At 43.7% G+C, this 22142-nt stretch overlaps 2 protein-coding genes across 2 annotated transcripts; both read left to right on the forward strand.

Annotated features, from left to right (window-relative positions):
- Positions 1–3786: 3786 nt before the first annotated feature.
- LOC108799675 (olfactory receptor 1L4-like) lies at positions 3787–4752 on the forward strand. Its single transcript, XM_018571571.1, has one exon. The coding sequence runs from the start codon at positions 3787–3789 to the stop codon at positions 4750–4752; it is 966 nt and encodes a 321-aa protein (XP_018427073.1).
- A 9384-nt stretch (positions 4753–14136) lies between these two features.
- LOC108799676 (olfactory receptor 1L6-like) lies at positions 14137–15057 on the forward strand. Its single transcript, XM_018571572.1, has one exon. It carries the CDS (start codon positions 14137–14139, stop codon positions 15055–15057), a length of 921 nt encoding a protein of 306 aa, XP_018427074.1.
- The last annotated feature ends 7085 nt before the right edge of the window (positions 15058–22142 follow it).

A 22142-nucleotide genomic window follows, 5' to 3' on the forward strand; every position in this document is an offset into this window, starting at 1 on the left:
GGGGGGGTTGGTTAGGGGGTCGGGATGGGTAGGAGTGGTGGGCCCAAGAAAATGTTTGCCCAGGGTCCAATCCGTATTAAAGATGGCCCTGGGTATAGCATGGGGTATAGTATGGGGTATAGTATGGGGTATAGCATGCAGTATAGCATGGGGTATAGCATGGGGTATAGTATGGGGTATAGTATGGGGTGTAGCATGTGGTATAGTATGGGGTTATAGTATGGGGTATAGTATGGGGGTTAGTATGGGGTATAGTCATGGGGTATGGCATTAATTAGACCTATTTTTAATAGTAGCTCTCAAGCAACCAGAAACTACATTTATGCGGAATCTACCACTGCCCGTGGATGCCGGATAACGGGGAGTTTACTGTATTTTTTAAATGTATCAGGTTAACCTTGTCAATGAGTTTTAAAGGCACACTATAAGGAAAAACATTGTTTTCTGGTAACTGTATCTGTAAAGGTAGTAATCTGTATTTTATTTCTTTGTTTACGTCACACACCTTAAATGATAGTTTTCTCCACATTTTTATGCAGACCAAGCTTGCCAAAAAAAAGACAAGCTTGCAAGTTTGTCTTGCTGATGTGACTGTTACAGGGCTTGGTGCTTACAGCTGTTAGCTTTTTATTTATATGGTTTAAACCTTTTTTCCAAAAGAATTAAAACTGCATCTGCTTAAAAAGTGTTAGCTGGACATGTGGTGGAAGTCGTCCTTTACTTAAAATTCTTCTAAAACTACATGATCATCTAAGACCACTCTGTGCACAAGGTGACAACACTGCTGTGCTATGTGACTGCAGAACAAACAGTGTTATCAAATTGCTACAGCCAGGTGCAGACTGGGGCGATCCCAGGACGCACGTCCCAGGACCGTGTGATCATGTGCGGTTGCACACAGCAGTTGCCATGCGGCCCCATTGAGTTCAATGGGGTTATATTCGCGTGGCAATCGCTGAAAAAAGGTACATGTAGAATGGGAATCTATGGGAATACAAATGCAGCTAAAAGCAGGTCAAATGCACTTGTAACAAATGCTGAATGATCTCCAAAGTGTCTCAAATTGATGGCAAAAACCATAATACATTTGCCATTGAAACCTGTAAACGCATTGCTGTAGTACATTGCTGTACTTTATAAATGTGCGGTATTAGTTTTTTGTGCTGTTTTTGTTTTTTATACCAGGGCCATATTGCTGCTTTATAAATCTGCCCCATAATGTAATGTTTCCCATTCTGCAGAAGACATAATGCATTAAAATAAACTGTGCCCAACTGCTATTGATCCCTTCACAAATTAAGCTGGTGCCAAAGCTGTAATGCCTAGTTCTCCCTTGCCTGTTCCATCCTTGTCTGTTGTCTGAGAACAGTTGGACTATCCCAAACACCCTTTATGTGAAAGGCCACAAGAATTGACACACCACTTTATAAAGATTACTTAATTTTTAGTCCCTTACTATCATGATCTTTGCTATGCGTATGGGTTGCAGGTTCCTGCATCTCTAGTTAAAAGGAAATAGTATAAGCAAATGTATAATTAATGATACACAGGGTGCATCTAAACCCAAGAACAAAAATATAGGGGGTTATTCAATAAAGAGCCGAAGGATGTAGCCGTGCAACCTTTGGCTGATCCTTTGGTTCGCTTTGGCTGCGGGCAGCCCTCGGTGCAGCCGAACCGAAGGGCTGCTGTACGGGCTATTCACAAAAGCCCATACAGCAGCCGAAGGCAGCTGAAGCACTCAACCTAGCCAAACGCATATGCTTTGGCTTGGCTGAGTCGAAGACACAGCCGAAGCAAAGAGAACGGTCTACTGAAGCAGGCCGTTCTCCCCGCAATATTGTAAGGCCCCATTCACACTGAGCGATTTATCGCGCGGTAATTCCCGCGATATCGCTGCTATTTACCGCGCGATATCGCTCTCCAATGCATCTCAATGGGGCTCTGTCCGTCGCTGTCGCGGGTCGTGCGTCGCTACAGCAGGACCCTTTTTGGAGCGGATTTTGCCGCGATTCTAGCTTTCTCAATGCAAGCATTTGCGTGATATCGCGCAACAAACGCGCAATATCGCGAAAAATGCAAATCGCACGACAAACGCGCGATTTGCGAATCGCTCAATGTGAATGGGGCCTCAACAAACAGAAGATAAAGAACGGCACGGGATCCCCCTTCCAAACCATACCTGACCCTATAGGTCTGGTAGGAATGTTACGAGGGACCCCCAGTTAAAAATGTTCAAATAAAAGTGGGTGAGGTTCCCCCCAAAAATCATACCGGGAACTTTTGTTGTGTTTTTTTTCAATTAAAGTATTTTTTCTAAAAGTCTTTTCTGTTTATTTACTATTTGGTTAACCCTTTAGTGAACGAGTAGGGGTGCAAGACCTAAAGGGCCAAGACCTAAGGGGCCTGGCATGACTTTTGGGTGGAACCTCACACAATTTTTAAAAATTTTTAACTGAGAGTTCCTCCTAACATTCCTACCAGACCTAAAGGTTCTGGTATTGTTTGGAAAGGGGACCCCATGCTTTTTGTTTGTTCTTTTTTCCTTTGTTTACATATTCTTTTTATTCTGCTTGCTACTTCTGAGGTAGAGAATAGAATGACTGAGCCGAATGCTGCACGGCATCATTTAGCTATTCACTCCCTGCTTTTCGTCCACTATGAGAATAGGGGAGAACAGCAGCGAGTGACCTGCTGAGCTCTCGTTGTAGCCGATCCAGATGTTGGATCGGCTGAGGTGAATGTGTTCTTCATTTAAGGTTCAGCCAAACACGCTGAGGCTGTTCGGCTGCATCCAAGGGAGCCGAAGTCAGCTGATGTAAGGGGTTCAGCTCCCTTCACTTCGGCTCGGTTATTCACTGGGCTGCTTTCGTCAGGTTAGTAAATTAGCCCCATAGTATTTTGCAGCTTACCAGTGGTGGCTACATGATGTGGTGATTCTGGCAGTAACACACTTCCTGTCCTAGGGTGACAATGGTTTGATGTCTAATTTTAGTCCTTACTCTTCTACACACATACAGTATAAATAGTCCATTATCCAAGGTCCACAAGATCTTCTCTCCTAGAGGATTATGATATTTTCAAGCTTGTTGTTTTTTTTTGTTTTACAGCATGACTAGACCATTAATGATGTTCATCTGATTTTGATTCATTGTGTAACCATTGTCATTAACCATGAAGACTATGGGTGACGTTTTTAAATCCTTTGATTTAACCTATGGCAACATTTGTCTGTGCTTTGAGTCACACTTTCCAGTCACAGTTGGGAGGACCCGTACAGCAACAGAAATGATCCCAGTTACAGCCACATCCTCCCATAGGGAAGAACAGGCTGCCACACGCAGCACCTGTCCTTCCCGTGCTCGATATGGGTGTGCACACCGCACGGACGTGTACGGCCCGAGTTAACGCAGTGTGAATGAGGCCAAATGCTCTCCTCAGTCTGTGTTTTGTGCATGTTATTCTACACATCTACATCTTTTAGTCCATCAGGAATATGTTTAATGTCTAGTTTTAGTTTTTGCTATTTTACACACACATATAAATAGTCCATTCTGTTTTTCCATAATTGTTTTATTTATTTATTTTTTGCAGTAGACATCTCATTCTGTTGATGTGATTTTGATTCATTGTGTAACCATTTCCATTAACCATGAAGACTATGGGTGATGTTTTTAAATCCTTTGATTTAACCTATGGCAACATTTGTCTGTGCTTTGAGTCACATTTTCTAGTTACGGTTGGAAGGACCCGCACAGCAATCTAACTAGTTTTTGTTCCTCAGGTATGGATTTGGAAAATCAAACCTTCAGGGGCTTCACTATGCTTGGCCTTTCAGAGAAACCCTACCTTCGGCTGCCTCTCTTCTTGTTCTTCATGGTAGCTTATGTTCTCTGTATTTTGGGCAACAGTCTTATGATAATGCTTATCTTGACCCAATCTCATCTGCGCACACCAATGTACTTCTGGCTGGGGAACCTTTCCGTTGTTGATATTTGCAAGACCTCCATCACCATCCCTCGGGCCCTTTGTAGCCTCCTGACTCCGAACATGGCCATTTCATTTCATGGATGTTTTGTGCAGCTCTTCCTCTTCCATGCAGTCGCTAATATGGACAGCTTTCTACTGGCCATCATGGCCTTGGATCGCTATGCTGCTGTGTGTCAACCTTTGCGTTATGCAACCATCATGAGCAAGAGGACATGTGTTGGTTTATTGATTTCTTCGTGGGTTGTTGTTACTCTACATTCCACCCTGTTCACAGCCATGACATCTACTCTTCCGTACTGCAGTTGGGTTATCCATCACTACTTTTGTGATGTGCCAGCCATGTTGTTGCTCTCTTGTACAGACACATATCCCCAACAAATGACTGTCTTCATTGAGGGATCCTTAATTGTCATGGGTCCCATGCTGTTTATCCTGGGCTCCTACATCCTCATCATAAGAGACATTATGAAGCTGCAAACCTCCAAATGCCGGAGAGGAACCTTCTCCACTTGTTCCTCTCACTTAACTGTGGTCATCTTATTCTACAGTTCTGTCATATTCATGTACTTTCGCCCAAGTTCCCTCTACTCAGTAACCTACGATCGGGTCATCAGTGTGGTCTATAGTGTCATCACACCAATGTTCAATCCATTTATATATAGTCTAAGGAACAAAGAGGTCAAAGGAGCGGTGAAGAGGGTCACACAATGCTGCAGGGATGAAAGTCCAAAATGGACTCAAGAACAAAAAATGGAAGACTAGATTTATAAAGGCGAAAGGTTTTCCTTTATAATGTGTGTTAAAGTCCACTCAACACCCCAAAAAATCGTATGAGTAGAAATAAAGCTGAACTCCAGACAGATAATAATAAAAACACAAATGAATGAAATTATGTGTTTTACTTTTAAAAAATGTTTTAAAATATTTCAAAGGTATTTAGTATGAATACCTGGATGTTACTTGATTTCAGACTCATCTGTACAGCAGCACTCAGATTGGTAGAGGGAGGAGATGTACTCGGGAAAGGAGAGAGCACAGAGCTGACCTCATCAGTCTGCTGCTACTCTTTCAGTGTTCTTTCACAGGCTGGGGGTGGAGAGGTGACCTGTATTGCATAACTGCAGCCGAGAAAAGTCAGGTCACCGGCCTAGCTGCATTGTTTGGTGGGACAGTGTTAATCCCAAGACTAGAAGGAAATAAATACATATCCTTTTGCAGGTAAGACAGATCCTATATACTGTATGTATTTCAACCGTGCATTTAGCTGTTTGCCTAACGTTGCTTTTTAGGGGCTTGTTCACACAAGTAGGTGGCTACTTTTGTCCCCCGTGGTCCCTGTCTGTGTTTTATAAAGTAGCCACTGCACCAAACTCACTCCTGTGATGGATTACAATCTCCCATTTAGTTTACTAATTTGTAGTGAGCTTGTAGTATATCTTGGGAGCAAGCTTGGAGCTACATCCGAGGCATCTGATGGTGTAGACACATTGAGATACAATCCAAGCACTGAAATATCTTTTTTGGGACAGTCATGAACCAGTTAGCTAGTCAGATATAGCAGTAATCTTAAAAGAGAACTATGGGGTAAGTGATTTTCCACATAGTTCTCTTTAGGGTCATGGGAGGACATATACTAACCTCCTCCCGTGACCCAAAGCGCAGTATATAGCGGGCAATACTGTGAGCGCCGCAGCCTACTGTCAAGATCCACCCAGCTGCGTGAGTGATAATTGGCTCTGCCTATCTAGAGGCAGAGCCAGCTGTGCCCGCCCCATCCCCCGTTCGTTCCTCCACTCAGCGCTGGGGGATCGGAGAGGGGAGGGGGAATCCCTGCGGGGAGCCGTGACTAACAGTCACCGTTCACTGCGATCAGGAAGTGAGCAGATCGGGCCACGTTTCTGCTTCTTTGTCACAGGTCGGCTCTAACTGTTAGGATGAGTGGAAATCACTCACCTCATAGATCTCCTTTAAGTCTCAAGGATGCAATACTGAACAATGCTGGAGGGTCTGCTTATGAGATTTGGGATCCTTAGCTTCCTCAGGATCTGTGGTGGGGCCCAGTGTTATCACTGATGCTTACAGGAAGTTGCCAGAAGCTGGGGTATAAGGTGAGTTGGTTTATCTCTAAAGAAGAAAACAAAACAATATGGAGGACATTTATTTATTATATTTAATGTTGAAACAAACTGAAAAAGGGTTTGGGGATCTGTATTTCACTCAACTTCACTCAATTCACTCAATTGCACATGATAATGCAATGTAACATCAAAGTTACCTCCTGATCATTCTAAACAGGTTGTACCCTAAATCAAGACAAAATAATCTCATTGTGGTCCAAGTAGAACTCCAGTTTCAGGTTCCCCACCTTTTCCCCTCCCTAAAGCCCCCTTGGTTTTTTCTTTTAAAAACCCAATACATACCATTTCCTGCAGTCTGGTCAGGTGAGGTTATGCTCCTTCCAGTTCTTCCTTGGTGGTGGCAGTGGATGGTTCTTCCTTCTGGACTAATAATGAGTAATGAGATATGGGTGCTGTTCACTCCAGTAGACCCCTGGCTACGTGATGACATCCCACCAGCAGGCAGGTCCATGACAGTCTTGTGGGAAGTGGGTTGACTGATGCTTTAATCTGACTGGGGCATCAATTGATGGAAAAGAAGTACTGGGGGAGGGGGGCAGCTCCAATTTGAAGGCTGTTTTTTTATTTTAACAGGTAGGGGACAACAAATTAAAACAAATGCACATTAAGTGGATTTTAATTGTCATGGCCTGGCCCCCCCCCGTGCGCCATCCGCCACCATCCCCGGCACTGTGCTGGAACTCCTGTGACAGGTGAGAGAGGAAGAGCACAGCTCTCCCCTCTCACTGTCTACACGGAGCGGCAAGGTTAGTTTTAACCCGGCCGCTCTGCTCATCGCTCTCCATCCTGAGGACATCGGCGGCCAGCGAGGAGAGGACGGAGCCGGGAGGGCACAGCATGGAGAGAGGTAGGTGCAGGGGAGGACGGACCAGCAGTCTAATTACAAGTGATCTTGGCGACATCGCTGAGATAACTTGTAAAGAAACAAGCAGCTTCCCCCATTCTTCATTTAGCCCGGCTTGTGCATAGCAGGGCTAAATGTAGAAAACAAATTACCGCCCGGCGCCCGGAACTCTACGTTCCGGGCGTCGGGTGAATTTAAGCGTGTGCCTCTTCTCTGTGCCGCCCAGAGGCCAGACCTCGGTGGCCTTGCCAGGAATCCAGCCCTGATTGCTGGCAAAGTATTTTGCCCAGACACTTATACTCAGCATGTTTCCATCAGCTGGTTCCAACTCTCTCAGCTCCACTTCCCTGAACTTCTTGTCCAGTACAGGTTCACAAGGGACAGAGCAGTCTCCAGCAGATGTCCATCTTCTAGGTTGGAAGAAGAAGGAGCAGAGAGCGACATGTCTGGCTGTGCCTGTGTGTTTGTGGTGAAACACACAGCTAAATAGCACACACAAGGGTGGCTCCATAGGACCCTGCAAGGGAGAGGAGCCACCCTAAAACAGGACATCAGGGCCAGTGCTCAGGGGACCAGCTGACTCAGCAGAAAATTAAAACTCTTAAGCATCAAGGAGCAGCATCCATTGTAAGTGATTTACATGCAGTTGAAATAGCTTAAACACTTTTTAACTTTAATATCACTTTAATTACATTTTTTAAAAATGTTTTAAGTAACTTTTTCTGAAAGGTGATACAATTGCCGTATGTCGTGACCTGTCAGGAACGTATTCATCCAGACTTGTAAAGTTACCAAAAGGTTCATTAAAAAAAGATCTCATGTCACTCCTACTCAAATACATCTTCATTTCCATGTATACCTGACTGTGACAGTTTCTAATTATGCTTCAGGGAGATCCGAGGACTCTCTGGGGGTTCTAAATCTTCTATAAATTTCTCCTCGTCTCAGATATGACATGCTGGGAATCTTTCTGTGACCTGTCTATTGTATGAACCCGGTGGAGGGTCAGAGAGTGCTAAGAGTGGATAGTGGTCCTCCCATGCTGCATATAAACCATACTAGATGTGGAGGAGAACTGACTCCGTTTAGACCAATGACAGGTAAGTGGACGAGTCCCGATTCTGGGACACAGACACTTTTCTCTTCAACATCTTATTTATAAAGCTTAGAACGAGATCTGGTTGATTAGTTCCTGATTGTGTTCTGTTAAAGTCACCCCAATACATATACCAAACAGCTTTCCTGAATCACACCTTCAAAGTAGACCTGACGCCAAAACCTTTTAACTGTATTTTTGGATAGAGTAATGGAGGGTTATGACCACTGTCAGTTTTTTTTTAACCATCTGTGTCCCATTGGGGAGACTGCCCTTCACTTCCTGTCTTATAACCACAACAGGAAGTGAGAGGAAATCCCTCCAATGCGAGGGAAAGCCCTGGTGGTCAGCAGGCCAGGGTCACCATCATTTTGCTCAATGCAGGTGGAAATTTTTAGCTGTACTTAACATGACCTTTGGCAAGCCAAAGAGTCAATCCCTTACTGCTTTACACTCTACAGTTGAGTTTGGCTTTCCTAAAGTAACCATGGTGATAACTTGGGATGCACAGATACTTTGTGAGTACCAGTGCAGATACTTGGCATTTTCATGAGAACTACCAGGGTGGCAGCAATTGCAACGGGGACCGGGCTCTGGCGCTCCACCACTGTCCTGAAATCATTAGTCTGTATTGTTTTAGAAAAACTGTCACATGACAATAAACAAAAATGTATCAGTACTCGTACTTGGAAGTACTCGGCAAGTACCAGTACTCGTACTCGCAAAACTGGTATCTGTGCATCCCTTTATTTATATTTATAAAAACAAAATCCTACATTAAAATCGAGATGTAGAAATCCGAGGAGCTCCGTGTGCTCCTTACAAATGACAGCGGCCTCCTAATTTATTAATTTTTCTCTAGTCTAGTCTTGACCTGTACTCGTACTTGTACCGAGTACTGTACTTGGTATCTGTGCAACCCTAGTGATAACATTCTTTGAAAGGTATCTGTGCACAAGAACTAAGAATACATCTATATTGATGTTCCATAAGTTCTATCACACTCCTAATAACCATGTCCATCTAGAAGTCTGTAAACCTTATTGAAGATGCCCGTAGGATGGACCTCCTCAATGCACTGACACAACTTCCTTGTTTTACCGCTCTCACAGAGCCTGTCTTCTGACCCACAACTCAACGTCTGAACAATGTAACATCATCATTGCTTGATGGAAGCAATGCATGATGGGATAATTAGTCTTGAGAAATGGAGATTGCATCACATCAAGCAGCAGGGAAAGAGACTTGGGGGGGGGGGGCATTTTTGGGGGGTAATTTCAGTTTCTCACATTTGATGAGAAACTGGAATTACCCTTTAATTAATGGTCGGAATAACTTGGGTCACAGCAGGGGGATGCCCATTGCCTGAATACTTTGTGCTGGAAGGTGTCCCTCTTTCTCATCTATAATATTTGGGAGGTATGGAATCATGTGCAAGCAAAAATCCTGTTTTTCCTTGCACGTGATCGGGTATTGTTTGTAAGGTGAATTTTCACTAGGTTTCCCCTCATTCAATAAGATACCTGACTTTGGAAGTCAACATGCTCTACTCCTTTAGTAAATCAGGGTCAATCCGCTTCTGACAGCAAATCTTGGTGGGGCTTGCTTTGCATCACTCATTCACTTATTGTATATGTTTATTTATTGTATATGTTGTTTTTTCACTTTGTTACGTTTTTGAAAAAGGAGGATCACCCCTCAAAGATGTTCTTTTGTATTCACTCATAAGAGGATTGCGGAATGCCGGAAGTCCGTCTGTCCTTATATTTTCCATACACTGATCATGCGGTGGGACAAGTTTGATGGATTTTTATAATGACTTTGCAGATGACTGTTTGGGGATCCACCAACAGAACTTTTTTGTATTGAAAGCTGAGGGTACCTTTTTATTTCAGGCCACCAAGGTGTGGTAACATTCCATATCTCAGAGCAGAGAAGAGGTACGTATATTGTTAATAAATATTTTCTAACTTAAAATGTACACAGCCTGTCCAAAAAAAAGTCACACGTTCTAATATTTCGTTGGCTTTGATTACGGCACACATTCGCCGTGGCATCGATAAAAAGCTTATGCAATGTCACAACATTTATTCCCATCCAGAGTTGCATTAACATTTCACCAAGATCTTGTAGTGATGATGGGAGAGTCGGAGCACTGCGTAAAGTCTTCTCCAGCACATCCCAAAGATTCTCAATGGGGTTAAGGTCTGGACTCTGTGTTGGCCAATCCCTGTGTGACAATGATGTCTTATGCTCCCTGAACCACTCTCTCACAATTTTAGCCCGATGAATCCTGGCATTGTCATCCTGGAATATGCCCAATGTGCCATCAGTATGAATGCACCGATACTGTTTTTTCGGTATCGAGTACGACTACCGATATTTATACTTTGTGACGGACTGAACCGTCACTGGTGCTGTTGGAGGAGCCTGGGGGCTAGCCTCCTTCCAACTGACTATGGACCCAGAACTATGGAGACCCCCCTCGGACTTCTTGGGGTTACAATGAACCATTCTACCAGGTTTATGTGTGGGGGGATGTACTGTACATGTTCCCTGGCATTACATTTGGATGGCCCTGTGTGTATTATAGGTACAGGCTGTGACTCCAGGAGCACTGAAGGGGGATAATTCTGGACATTGAACTGTTACAGTTTATTGGTCCTTTTGTTGTATTGTGTTGATGATGGGATTAGATAGCTGATTCTAGGAGTAGCTGACTCCAGGTGTAGATGAGTAAATCACACTATGATACACTCAGGAGATAATCCCATCACATGTGTCTCCTCCCTCCCTATTCATTCATTAAGGCATCGGGGAGGGGGAGTGGATGTTTGCATGCTGTTCATGTTTGATTGCGTTATGTGTTTAGACTTCTTGGACTGTATATATACTGAGCTAGTCTTCAATAAAGCAGATCCCTGTTGGAACTTACATACAGCCTGCCTGGTGTTTGTTCTGAGCTGGATTGGAACGGCACATAGCTGTAGTTCGAATCCCGGATTATCTGACGATCGAAGGATCAGACGTTGCGGTCTGACATCTGATCCATTAGTAGCAGAGGAGTGCCGGGAGAGTGGAACCGAGCGAGCAAGGGGCTCGTTACATACTTATATTTCGGTACTCTGCCGATACAGAGTACCGATACTGTTGCTTTCGATAGCATAGAGCCGGCTTCCCTGCCAATCAGAAAGCTGGGCGGCGAGTCAATACCCGTTGCCCAGCTTTCTGATTGGCAAGGAAGCCAGCTCCATGTTCCCTCACGGCACTGCCGGTCAGAGGAAATCTTCCTCTGACCGGAAGTTTCAGTATTGGGGAAGGTATCAGAGCATTTGGGCGAGTACTCACCCAAATACAGTGGTACCTCGGTTCACGAACGCTTCTGTTCGCGAACAATTCGGTTCACGAACAGGAAGTGCAGTAAAATTTTGCTTCCGTTTGCGAACTCCACATCGGGTGACGAACACAACCGCAGCCATCTTCCCCACCCTGACAATGGTCGTGGTTTCCTCCAGTTGAGATCGCGGCTTGATCACAGTTTGATTCGGTTTCCGACCAATTCGGTTCGCGGCCAGAATCGTGTAACGAATTAAGTTCGTGAATCGAGGTACCACTGTACTTTGTATCGACCCCGATACCGATACTAGTATCTTTATCGGTGCATCCCCAGCCATCAGGGAATAAAAAATCCATTGATGGAAAAACCTGATAATTCAGTATATTCAGGTCGGCATCTGACCTCAATTTTTGGACACATAACATTGCTGAAACTAGACCTGACCAACTGAAGGAACCCCTGATCATAGCACTGCCCGAAATCCAGGTGGTGACTTTGTTTTTGGACAGTCAGAGTATATAAAAATATAACTATCATTCAAAAGTTCTCCAGTATTGGTGTTTCCCATAAAACTGTGTTAAAGTAGAACTGAAGCCAAAACGTTTTTTAGGTTTGGTTAGAGTAAAGGAGATTTATAACCCATAACAGCTTTTTTTTGCCATCTGTGCCCCATTGGGGTGATTTCCTTTTACTTCCGGTCAGATAGCCAAACCATTATGTGAGAGTAAATCCGTTCCTGGTGGTCGGCAGTGTCACCAGAACTAGTGCCCTCATTAGAAGATTTCTCATCTCTTCCCGTTCTGGTAACCACCCAAAATTTGGAATTTACTCTCACTTCCACTTTCTGTGATAACAGTCACCAAAACAACTAGAGAGGATAAATATCCTAACGGGACAATGGCAGCCAACAAAATTAAATGTAAGTCTTTAGTATACAGCGGGCCTTCCTAACCTGCTATAGGCTCTCCAGATTTGCCTAACCATCGAACCCTTGCCGCTCGAAATGTTTCAGCATCCAAACCTCATTCATTCATCTGATCTGGTTGTGCCCCATTGTTAACAAACACCAGGAACACATTCTCAAATGTTATCAAGTGCAGCTCATGCTTCTCATGTGTTTCCTAGGTATAAGTAATACCATACCATTATGACGCCAATGGGCACCTTAGTCCATGAGATATCCAGTGATGGACCCACTGTGCCCCAGTGGACAGGACACATCTATGCTACTGTACAAAAAGCTGGTATATGCACATAGAGGATGTCCAGCCAAGTTCAAGAGATTTTGGGGCACCTGGTTAACAATTGCTATGGGCATGCCCTAAGCCTCGGCTCCTTCTATTTACCCCATCTATTGCCCCCTGTTTTTTTAAGCTAATGTTGCATCTTAATTATTATTATTATATTTATATAGCACCTTACAATATAAGGAAGACATTACAATCACAATACAATTCAAGACAAGATGGTAAGGAGGGCCCTGCCTTGTGAGAGCTTACGCTCTAAAAAGGAGGGGCAAGTGGTACATGAGGAGGTAGCTGTGTGGGGATGAATTGTTGAGATTGTGATAGTTCAGTGGTTAGTTTGAGGCGGATAGGCTTCCCTGAAGAGATGAGTCTTTAGGGATCGTATAAGGCAGTTAGTGTAGGAGATAGACACAAAGGTTGGGAAAAGGAGCTCCAGAGGATGGGAGAGGCTCTAGAGAAGTCCTGGAGGCGAGCATGGGAGGAGTTGACGAGGGAAATGGAAAGCAGGAGGTCTTTGGAAGAGCGGAGAGGACAGTTAGGGTGATACTTTGAGACAAGGTTGAGACAAGGTTGGAGATATAGCCGGGGGCAGAGTTGTGGATGGCTTTGTAAGTGGTTGTTAATATTTAGAATTGTATCCTTTGAGCAATTGTGAGCCAGTGGAGGGATTGACAGAGGGGGTGGGGGATGGAAGCCAGTGGAGGGATTGGCAGAGGGGGGCAGGGGATGGAAGCCAGTGTAGGGATTGGCAGAGGGGGGTTGCAGACACTGAGTGGTTGGTTAGGAGGATGAGTCTAGCAGCAGTATTCATGATAGACTGAAGGGGAGGAGCCTGTGTAGTGGTAGGCCAATGAGGAGGGAGTTGCAATAGTCAAGACGAGAGGAGCATAGTGATGAGGTCATCTCTTGGTCATTCTCTTTTCTTCTTCAATCAGGATGTTCTTTGTCAGCACATAAACTGATTGGCAACTTGTGCTGCTTTTTCCTCTCACACTCGTGCACTGCTGTACAGGGGCTGCAAGAGACTGATATCGGGTCAAATTCAGGTACTAGCATTAGTTACATTAAAAAATATTTATTTTATATCTGCCCAGAGCCCAGCTATAGGCCCAACTTCAAAGTGGCGTCAGGGACCCCACAAGCATATTGCTCTTGTACCAAGGCAAGTAATGCAATTATAAATTGTATATGTATTATGTGTTTGCTTTGCATAGGTTTCAGAGTGCCGTGTACAGACACTAATGTTCCTAGAACAGTTATCTAGAGAGCCATTTAGGCCAAACATAAAAGGTCAGTGGACTTTTTTTATTTGAGGCTTATGCTATATAGCTATATGATATTTTCTACTCTTTGTGTACAGCACAACCTTCATCATTGTGTCATCTATAAATATATTTTAATTTGTGTGATAAATTCTTTGAGATGTATTACACTCTTTTGTGATCTCCGTCATTTCATCACCTTCATAACTAGTTGATATACACATGGAGCCTCCTGGGAATAAGACTCTTGCTGCTTTTGTCCTGTTGGGGTTCTCTGATATGCCTCACCTTCTCCTTCCGATCTCCTCCTTCTTCTTGGGTTCATATGTTCTTTGCATTGCTGGAAACACCTTTCTCTCTTTGTTTATTATGTCACAGCGCCAGCTTCACACCCCAATGTACGTCTTGATGGCAAACCTTGCTTTTGTGGATGTTTGCTTTACCTCCATTATCATCCCCAGGGCTTTGTATGGCCTCCTGTCTGGAGACACCCACATGTCCATCAATAGCTGCTTTGTCCAGTTCTTCATGTTTCTGGCAGTGGCCAACATGGATGGTTTTTTGTTGGCCATCATGGCCTTGGACCGATATTGTGCAATTTGTTTCCCCCTACGTTACCTGATAATTATGAACAGAAGAACTTGCATCTGTATGGTGGCTATCTCGTGGATCACGGCTTGTCTGCGCTCGGCTTTCTACACTGTGCTTATTTCTTCTCAGCTGTTCTGTAGTTGGGTTATCCAACACTTTTTTTGTGATGCTCCAGTAATCATGATGCTATCCTGTACAGACATTTCAGCTTCCCTGCATAATGCTGACTTCATTGAAAGCTCCATCTTCATCTTTGGCCCAGTGCTCTTTATCCTTGGGACCTACATACTCATTATCAGAGCAGTGGTGGCTTTACAGTCATCCCAAGGAAGTTGGAAGACCTTCTCTACTTGCTCATCTCACCTGACCATGGTCACCCTCCTCTACAGCGCAGTCATATTTATGTATTTTCGACCAAGCTCCATCTATTCACCAGCCTATGATCGTGCCATCAGTGTGGCCTACAGCATTATTATCCCAACACTCAACCCATTCATTTACAGCCTGAGAAACAAGGAGGTCAAAAATGCTGTAAGAAAAATTCTAAAGTAAACTTAACAAACATTGTTTAAGACTACACTACTCATTTATCTAGGAAATGTAAGGATATTAGACACGCCAGATAATATTAAAGCTAGCATTTTTTTCCTGTCTTCACGCATTTGAAGATTTACATGCATTTTAAGGTGTCCATGGGGCCCATAAACAAATGTAGTAGTGTGGACGGTTATCTACTGGCCATCAAGGTCTGGGATCTGTATGTTGTCATGTAACTTCTCTTGCTATACTCAACCATCATGACCAAGAGGACATGCGTTGGTGTGGGGACTTCTTCATGGACTATTGCTACTCTTGACACTCATGACAATGACATACTGTAAACGCTTCCATGTTGCAGTTGGGTTATTTATCACTACTTCTGTTATGTGTGGGGTGTGCTGTTTATGTCTTGCACTCCAAGCAAATGAGTGGTGTGCTATAACGTGTGTGGGATGAACAGAGGGGTAACCGTTTTGTTTAAACTTGCATCTTGCTAGCTCATTGGGTACTATCAGCTTCACCCAAGTGTGTAATGCCAGAGACGGGTGTATTTCTCTTCCGATCAGCAGTGCTGAGGTAGAATGGTAAGCATTTGAATTCCATTAAGTCTTCTCAGCATGTACACTATTCAACTAACAGGTGAATGGGACAAGCAGAATGCGAGTAAGGGGGAGAAAGTTTTCTCATTGAATGCTGGGAGCACAGGATAGTACTACCTATGTACTCGTTCCTCCAGAGGAACCTGGGTTGTCACCCTCCTGCCTGACTTCCCTCGATCTGAAAATCTAAGGAGCCAGGCAGAAAATTGTCAGCCACCAGTGACTGCAGCCAACCACAAAATAGCTTAACGCTTATCATCAGTAGCTTCTCACCACGTGGTTACATCCCACAATACACATGAAGTGATAGCTGGCCTTTGGGTTATGGGATTCTAATATATGGAGGTGTGATATTTTCATGTGATAATTATTGTTTTGATGATAAGAAATCTTATTAAGTTTTTTAATTATTAGTGTAAAATAAAAATATTTTAAACAGTCTTTGTCAAAGAGTGCTATCATAAAAGTCTGGCCTACTTTCCTTTTGGTGATTCTTACTTTTTATTAAAGAAGACCATGAATGACAAATAATTAAAAGTTTCTTATTATCAGACTTGAAGTTATGCCAAATGAAGGTGGTTCAGCCAGGAGCGGTATTCTCCAAGATGAAGCCAACATGCTTTTCGGTAATCTGCTGTTTACAGAGATCAATAGCTCAAGCTTAAATGTACAAACACATCTGAATGCATCAAAGCAGTGACCCCCTCTCCTCCTATCCCCCACTGCCACTGTTGAAAGTTGCAGTCATTCAAAGCAATTTATCTCAGCACAGAGCTGCTTTTGCTCAGCAGAGCAGATAGCATGGCTTGTAAAATGTTAAAAGGTACCTAGAGCTCCACTTGATGGCTGTAAATGTTAATATAAAACATTCATATGCAATACTTTCTACAATATATATATATACAATATATATATTGTAACATGGTGCCAGTAAAACCTGCCAGGTTGGCAGGAAAAGTGATAGATGGTAGATACATTTCTCCACGGATCCTTAATTCTGTTGAAGAACAGTAGGACACATGACTGCTCTTCTCCAATCACAGAGCTCTCTCTGCTTTATTAGGCATAGAGAACTATGTGTGGCTCCACCGACTGCACAATGATTTAGAATAGGATGGGCCCCGATGTAGATAGTGAAAAGCAATATCTGCTCTATGTTATTAATGAGCCCCTAAGTGTTTTCAAAAGCTTGCTACATTTTACTTTCCTACTACTATCTATGGCTAACATAGTACATCACTTGACTAGGGTACCTCAGAGGGAGCCTGCCCCTACTACCACTAGGCTTGTCCCCCACCACTACAAAGTTAGACGACACAATAATGGAATTTAATGGCCATACTGGCCCTTTGTTACATAAAAATTCATTCAAATAACTACAATTAACATGAATAACAAAAGGTTGGGTTGGTGGTCCTTCAAGACACCAGAAAGAAAGGTCATGGCAACATTCCAGCCAGAGCATTGCAATCAGCCATAGCCTAAAAAGCTACATACTGGCACGCATGCATGCATGCGGCATGCAGCAGATGGACATGATGGGCCATGCTGGTGGCTCTACAGACAGATCCTAGAGGTACTGTAAAAAATGGGATTGCATAGCGCATGCATGTGCCGAAAGGATTTTTGACAAATCAACCAAGTCAGCAATATTTCCATGTATCAGGAACAGGGGAGAATAAACTTGTGATGGGCCCTGGAGGGCTCCAATATAAGTGTATCTACACCAAAGGAAAGGAAATGGACAGGATGGGCCATGCCTGTGACTGTTCAGAGAAATCCTAAAGGTACTGTAACAATGGGATTGCATAGCGCATGCGTGGACTGAAAGGATTTTCGACAAGCTAATCAAGTCAGTGATATTTGCCTGGATCAGGTACCTGAGACTATACACATGCGGTTTGGGCTGTAGGGCTCCAATATACGTGTATCTATACCATAGGAAAGTATACGCCTGGGAGGGGACTATGGTGGCTTCCTATATGTCCCTTTTACTTTAACTTTACCGTTCCTCAGAAGTGACTGTCGCCATTAATTTCTGCACCACATGGGTGTAGGGCTCACACAGAACTGGTAGCCATGGGGCCACAGCTACAAGGCCCTAGGCCACCCATTGTAATGACCTCAGAGATAGAGTGGTGCACTAATGAATATCAGGTGTGTTTTATTGGTTGTATGAATGTTTAAAATAGAACGCACATCACTCGCATTCACTCATCAAAGTCAGATTTAATTTCCCTGTATACCTGACGGGGAACTTGTCTAACTGTGCCGCGTGGGAGATGTTTGGACTCCCTAGGGTTCTGCACCATCTATAAATTCCTCCCTTGGTTCAGACATGACCAAAGCCAGTCCCAGAGTACTTTATCTGCTCTACAATACCAGCTGGAGGTCAGAGAGTGCTGTGAGAGGATACTGCCGGTCCTTTCACACTATAAATAAGTCTACTCTATAGACCTGAATTGTAACATCTTAGATACGCCCTGCATTCAGGCCTAAGACAGGTGAGTGGATGTAGTCTTAAAACCTTTTTTCCTCTGGTAATCACATTAAATCACCATTTTATTATGTTTGTTACTTTGTTCATGAGTAGATTTGCAAGAAGGCGACAGTCAAACCATTTCAGATGCATAATACATCAAACATTTATTTTCGACTCCCCCCTCTTATGTGTCAAATGTGAAGAAAGGTCACAATGTTGCAGAACAGACTGAAGCAATGTAGAAATAATAAATTCAAGCTGCCGTTTGATCATCCAATTTTGGTGCACAGTTTTTTAGCTGTAAAATTTAGGTGCATTGCAGACAGGCATCAAAGCTTTCATCAGATGACATTTGTAGGGTGATACAATTATCACCACTGGGATTGATGTGATAACAAGGTATTTATTACCATTACAATGGGATGAGCTCAGGTACGGACTGAACCTGGTCTAAACCTGAGCTCCTCTAAACACTAAAGCTCTCACCAAGGCCTCTCACCCGATCAGTTGCGGGTCTAGGAGTTCCCTGTCCCACAGCTGACCATAAATAAAGGGGTGGAATGCTTGTGCTAACATAATTTTCTTTATATGGCCATGTATTGCATCCAGGAATTCCCCATCAGCAGCTGATAGGGTGGAGTTTCCTTCCATGTTTGGAGGAGCTCGGGTTTGGACGGGATTTGGTTGCCCTTGTCTGCCTGACATCTTGTGTCCAGGTTTCTGCTGCCATGAAACCCGGACACAGCATTCAAAACCCGAACTGTCCGGGTGAATCCTGGACAGGTGGCAACCCTACATGTACTGCAGACATCTACGGAATATGTTTTTTTACCCTGACCTAAGTTTCAATGGACACCTCCTGTTCTTTGCAAAAAGCAGGACAAACTCTACCTGAGAGTTTTACAATATGTTATGTTACAATATGTTATCCCCTCAGAATATTAGATAAACTTGCCAATTAAAAGAAATGTTGACAAAACAATCCACGTCTGTCCTAATTACACTGATTTGATTCCCCTGTACACCTGGCGGGATTATAATTGTGCCACGCGGGAGTTGCTGGCAATCTCTAGAGCTCTATAAATTGACATGAGCAGTGACAGCCCGGGAGTGACAGTGTGTCGGGGCTGAATTGTGAATCCAAGGTATGTGTCAATCTAGGGTATAGAACTGGAGGAAATGACATTAGAGGCCGTGACATCTAAAATGGACTTCATGATCACATTAATGATGGGTAAGTGGATATGTCCTGATGCCAACAAGTGAAAAAACATTTTTTTTCTGCATATAATTTATACAGCTGTTGGAAGTGAAAGGATTGATTTGCTCCGGGGTAAGCTCTAATAAGACAACATTTGTCCCTTGAAATAAGATCACAGCATTGAATTATTTTACTTTTTACATTTGTGTTGTTGTTGCTAGCAAAGGAATATTATGCCTTTTTAACAGGTCCGGATTTACTCTCCCTGCTGCCCCAAGGCCAGGTTCCGCAATGCACCCCCCCCAGATCAATTTTTTTCCACTTAACTTTATTGCTATTACACAGGAGCTAACAATCCCCTGTGTGATAGCATTTGGAGGTGTAAAATAACAACAAAAAAAATAATATTTTTAGTTTACAATAAATAAAACTTGAGCTCGGTGTTTATTAAAACAGAATACGAAATAAAAGCCTTAAATATTCTTCAAAAAACAATGTGATTTTTTTTTTTTTAGCTAATTTAAACATTGGGTTAACAGATGAATAGTGACACTACTAAGTCTGGTTTGGTCATGAAATAGGGAAAGGAAGTCTGTACCCAGAGAAATACATGGGCTGCCATCACCATTGACCTCTTTCTAAAGCTAGGTTCTTTGTTGTCATGCTGATCCATCACCATTGACCTCTTTCTAAAGCTAGGTTCTTTGTTGTCATGCTGATCCAACACCATTGACCTCCTAAAGGTAGGTTCTTTGCTGTCATTGTGATCCATCAACATTGACCTCCTTCTAAAGGTAGGTTCTTTGTTGTCATGCTGATCCATCACTATTGACCTCCTTCTAAAGCTAGGTTCTTTTCTGTCATTGTGATCCATCACCATTGACCTCCTAAAGCTAGGTTCGTTGCTGTCATTGTGATCCATCACCATTGACCACCTTCCAAAGCTAGGTTCTTCAATGCCATTGTGATCCATCACCATTGACCGCCTTCCAAAGCTAGGTTCTTTGCTGTCATTGTGATCCATCACCATTGACCTCCTTCTAAAGGTAGGTTCTTTGCTGTCATTGTGATCCATCACCATTGACCGCCTTCCAAAGCTAGGTTCTTTGCTGTCATTGTGATCCATCACCATTGACCTCCTTGTAAAGCTAGGTTATTTGCTGTCATGCGGATCCATCACCATTGACCTCCTTGTAAAGCTAGGTTCTTTACTATCATGCTGTTCCATCACGATTGGCCGCCTTCCAAAGCTAGGTTCTTCGCTGTTGTGCTGATCCATCACCGTTGACCTCCTTATAAAGCTAGCTTCTTTACTGTCATGCTGAACTAGTGGCTTCAACACTTTGGATCCCTGCCCTGGAACCAATGGAGAGAGCGGTAGTTCTGAATTTATAGACTGCACCCTCCCTTGCTTTTGAAAATTCCAGTTGGCTAGCTGATACCCTGCTAGCATTGTTATCTGAATAACTAAAAAGCAGCACACACTGTATGTAGCAAGTGAGGACATCTTGATCTGCATACTTGCCCCAGATCAGCAACTCATGCTGGCCAGAAGATAAGCATGGCAGCCAGGCAACTAGAATTTTCAGAAGGAAGGCAGCAATGTTAGCCTGTGTATTTTTCTCATTACAGGTGTCCTTTAAACTCAATGGGTCTCAGGTATGACATGTCTCACTGTAGGATTTCCTTCCTACCAACCAATCAGCTTCTCCCTGCTAGGGCAGGGTAGGATGTGTAACAATGATAGTAACTGGCTGCTTAAAGTGGACCACAAGCTGTAGACACTTCATGCTTGAGGCCTATGATCACTTGCACCAAAACACTTCTATTTTTATTCTTTTTTACCAATAAAAAAATCTTCTCTTTCATTTGTTCTTTTTTGTAAAACAAAACTCAAGCTCGGTTGGGATTATGTTTACAGAAAAGATTGATGAACAGCAGACTATGATCCTTTTGTGAGAGATGGGACAATGGACTCCCTATAGTGTGTTACGGAATAGTGATTATCAGCTGCACTATATAGAAGAGATGCTCAGTTGTTGTGGTCTCACAGTACCATGTTGCTTGCACCATAAAGAACCAGCTGTTCTATTACACAACTGATTGATCTTCGAACCTCTGGAATTAATTACAGGTGATCTTGTTAGGAAAACTGACCAACTAGAAATGTAGCTCAGAGTGGCCTGAGATCAGGGAGCTAGGCCTCAGTTGTAAACATCCCTTGAGGCAAGAAGGTCATTGCTGTTCTAGTAGGAAATAACAAGCTTATCTCATTCATGTTGATGCCCAGTGGCGGAACTACCAGGGTCGCAGAGGTCGCAGCTGTGACCGGGCCCTGGAGTCCTGCCACTTAGAGGGGGCCCAGGACAGGACGACGGGGCCCCTAGTAACCTCTGATTACCAGGATATTTAATAACCTGGTAACCGCTAATATCAGTACCGGGGTCTCTTCCTCCTGTTCTGGGCCCTGCATGCTTCAAGCTGCTCCCCTCACCTTGTTCCGGCCGGGCACAGCGTGAAGTATGATCGAGCCGGCGCGCAGCCAATGAGCGGAAAGCGGGGCTATTCCTGCCCCCTCATCACACAGAATGGCTGCCGACCATAGAGCTGCCTGTGTGCTATCAAAAGCTCCAACTACCTGGGTATGAGAAGCCAGCTGCGGACATGAAGGAGGAGATATAGAGAGCTGAGAATATGAAGGGGACATGTGAGAGGAGAGTGTGGGGTCAGGGAGCTGAAAGCTAGGGACGTGAAGGGGGAGATGGGGTGAAGCTGTGGACATGGGAGAGGAGAGTGTGAGGTCGGAGAGGAGTGC

The sequence above is a fragment of the Nanorana parkeri genome, unplaced genomic scaffold (assembly GCF_000935625.1).
Source record: "Nanorana parkeri isolate BGI_ZX_2015 unplaced genomic scaffold, ASM93562v1 scaffold1784, whole genome shotgun sequence".
In the NCBI taxonomy this organism is placed as follows: domain Eukaryota; kingdom Metazoa; phylum Chordata; class Amphibia; order Anura; family Dicroglossidae; genus Nanorana; species Nanorana parkeri.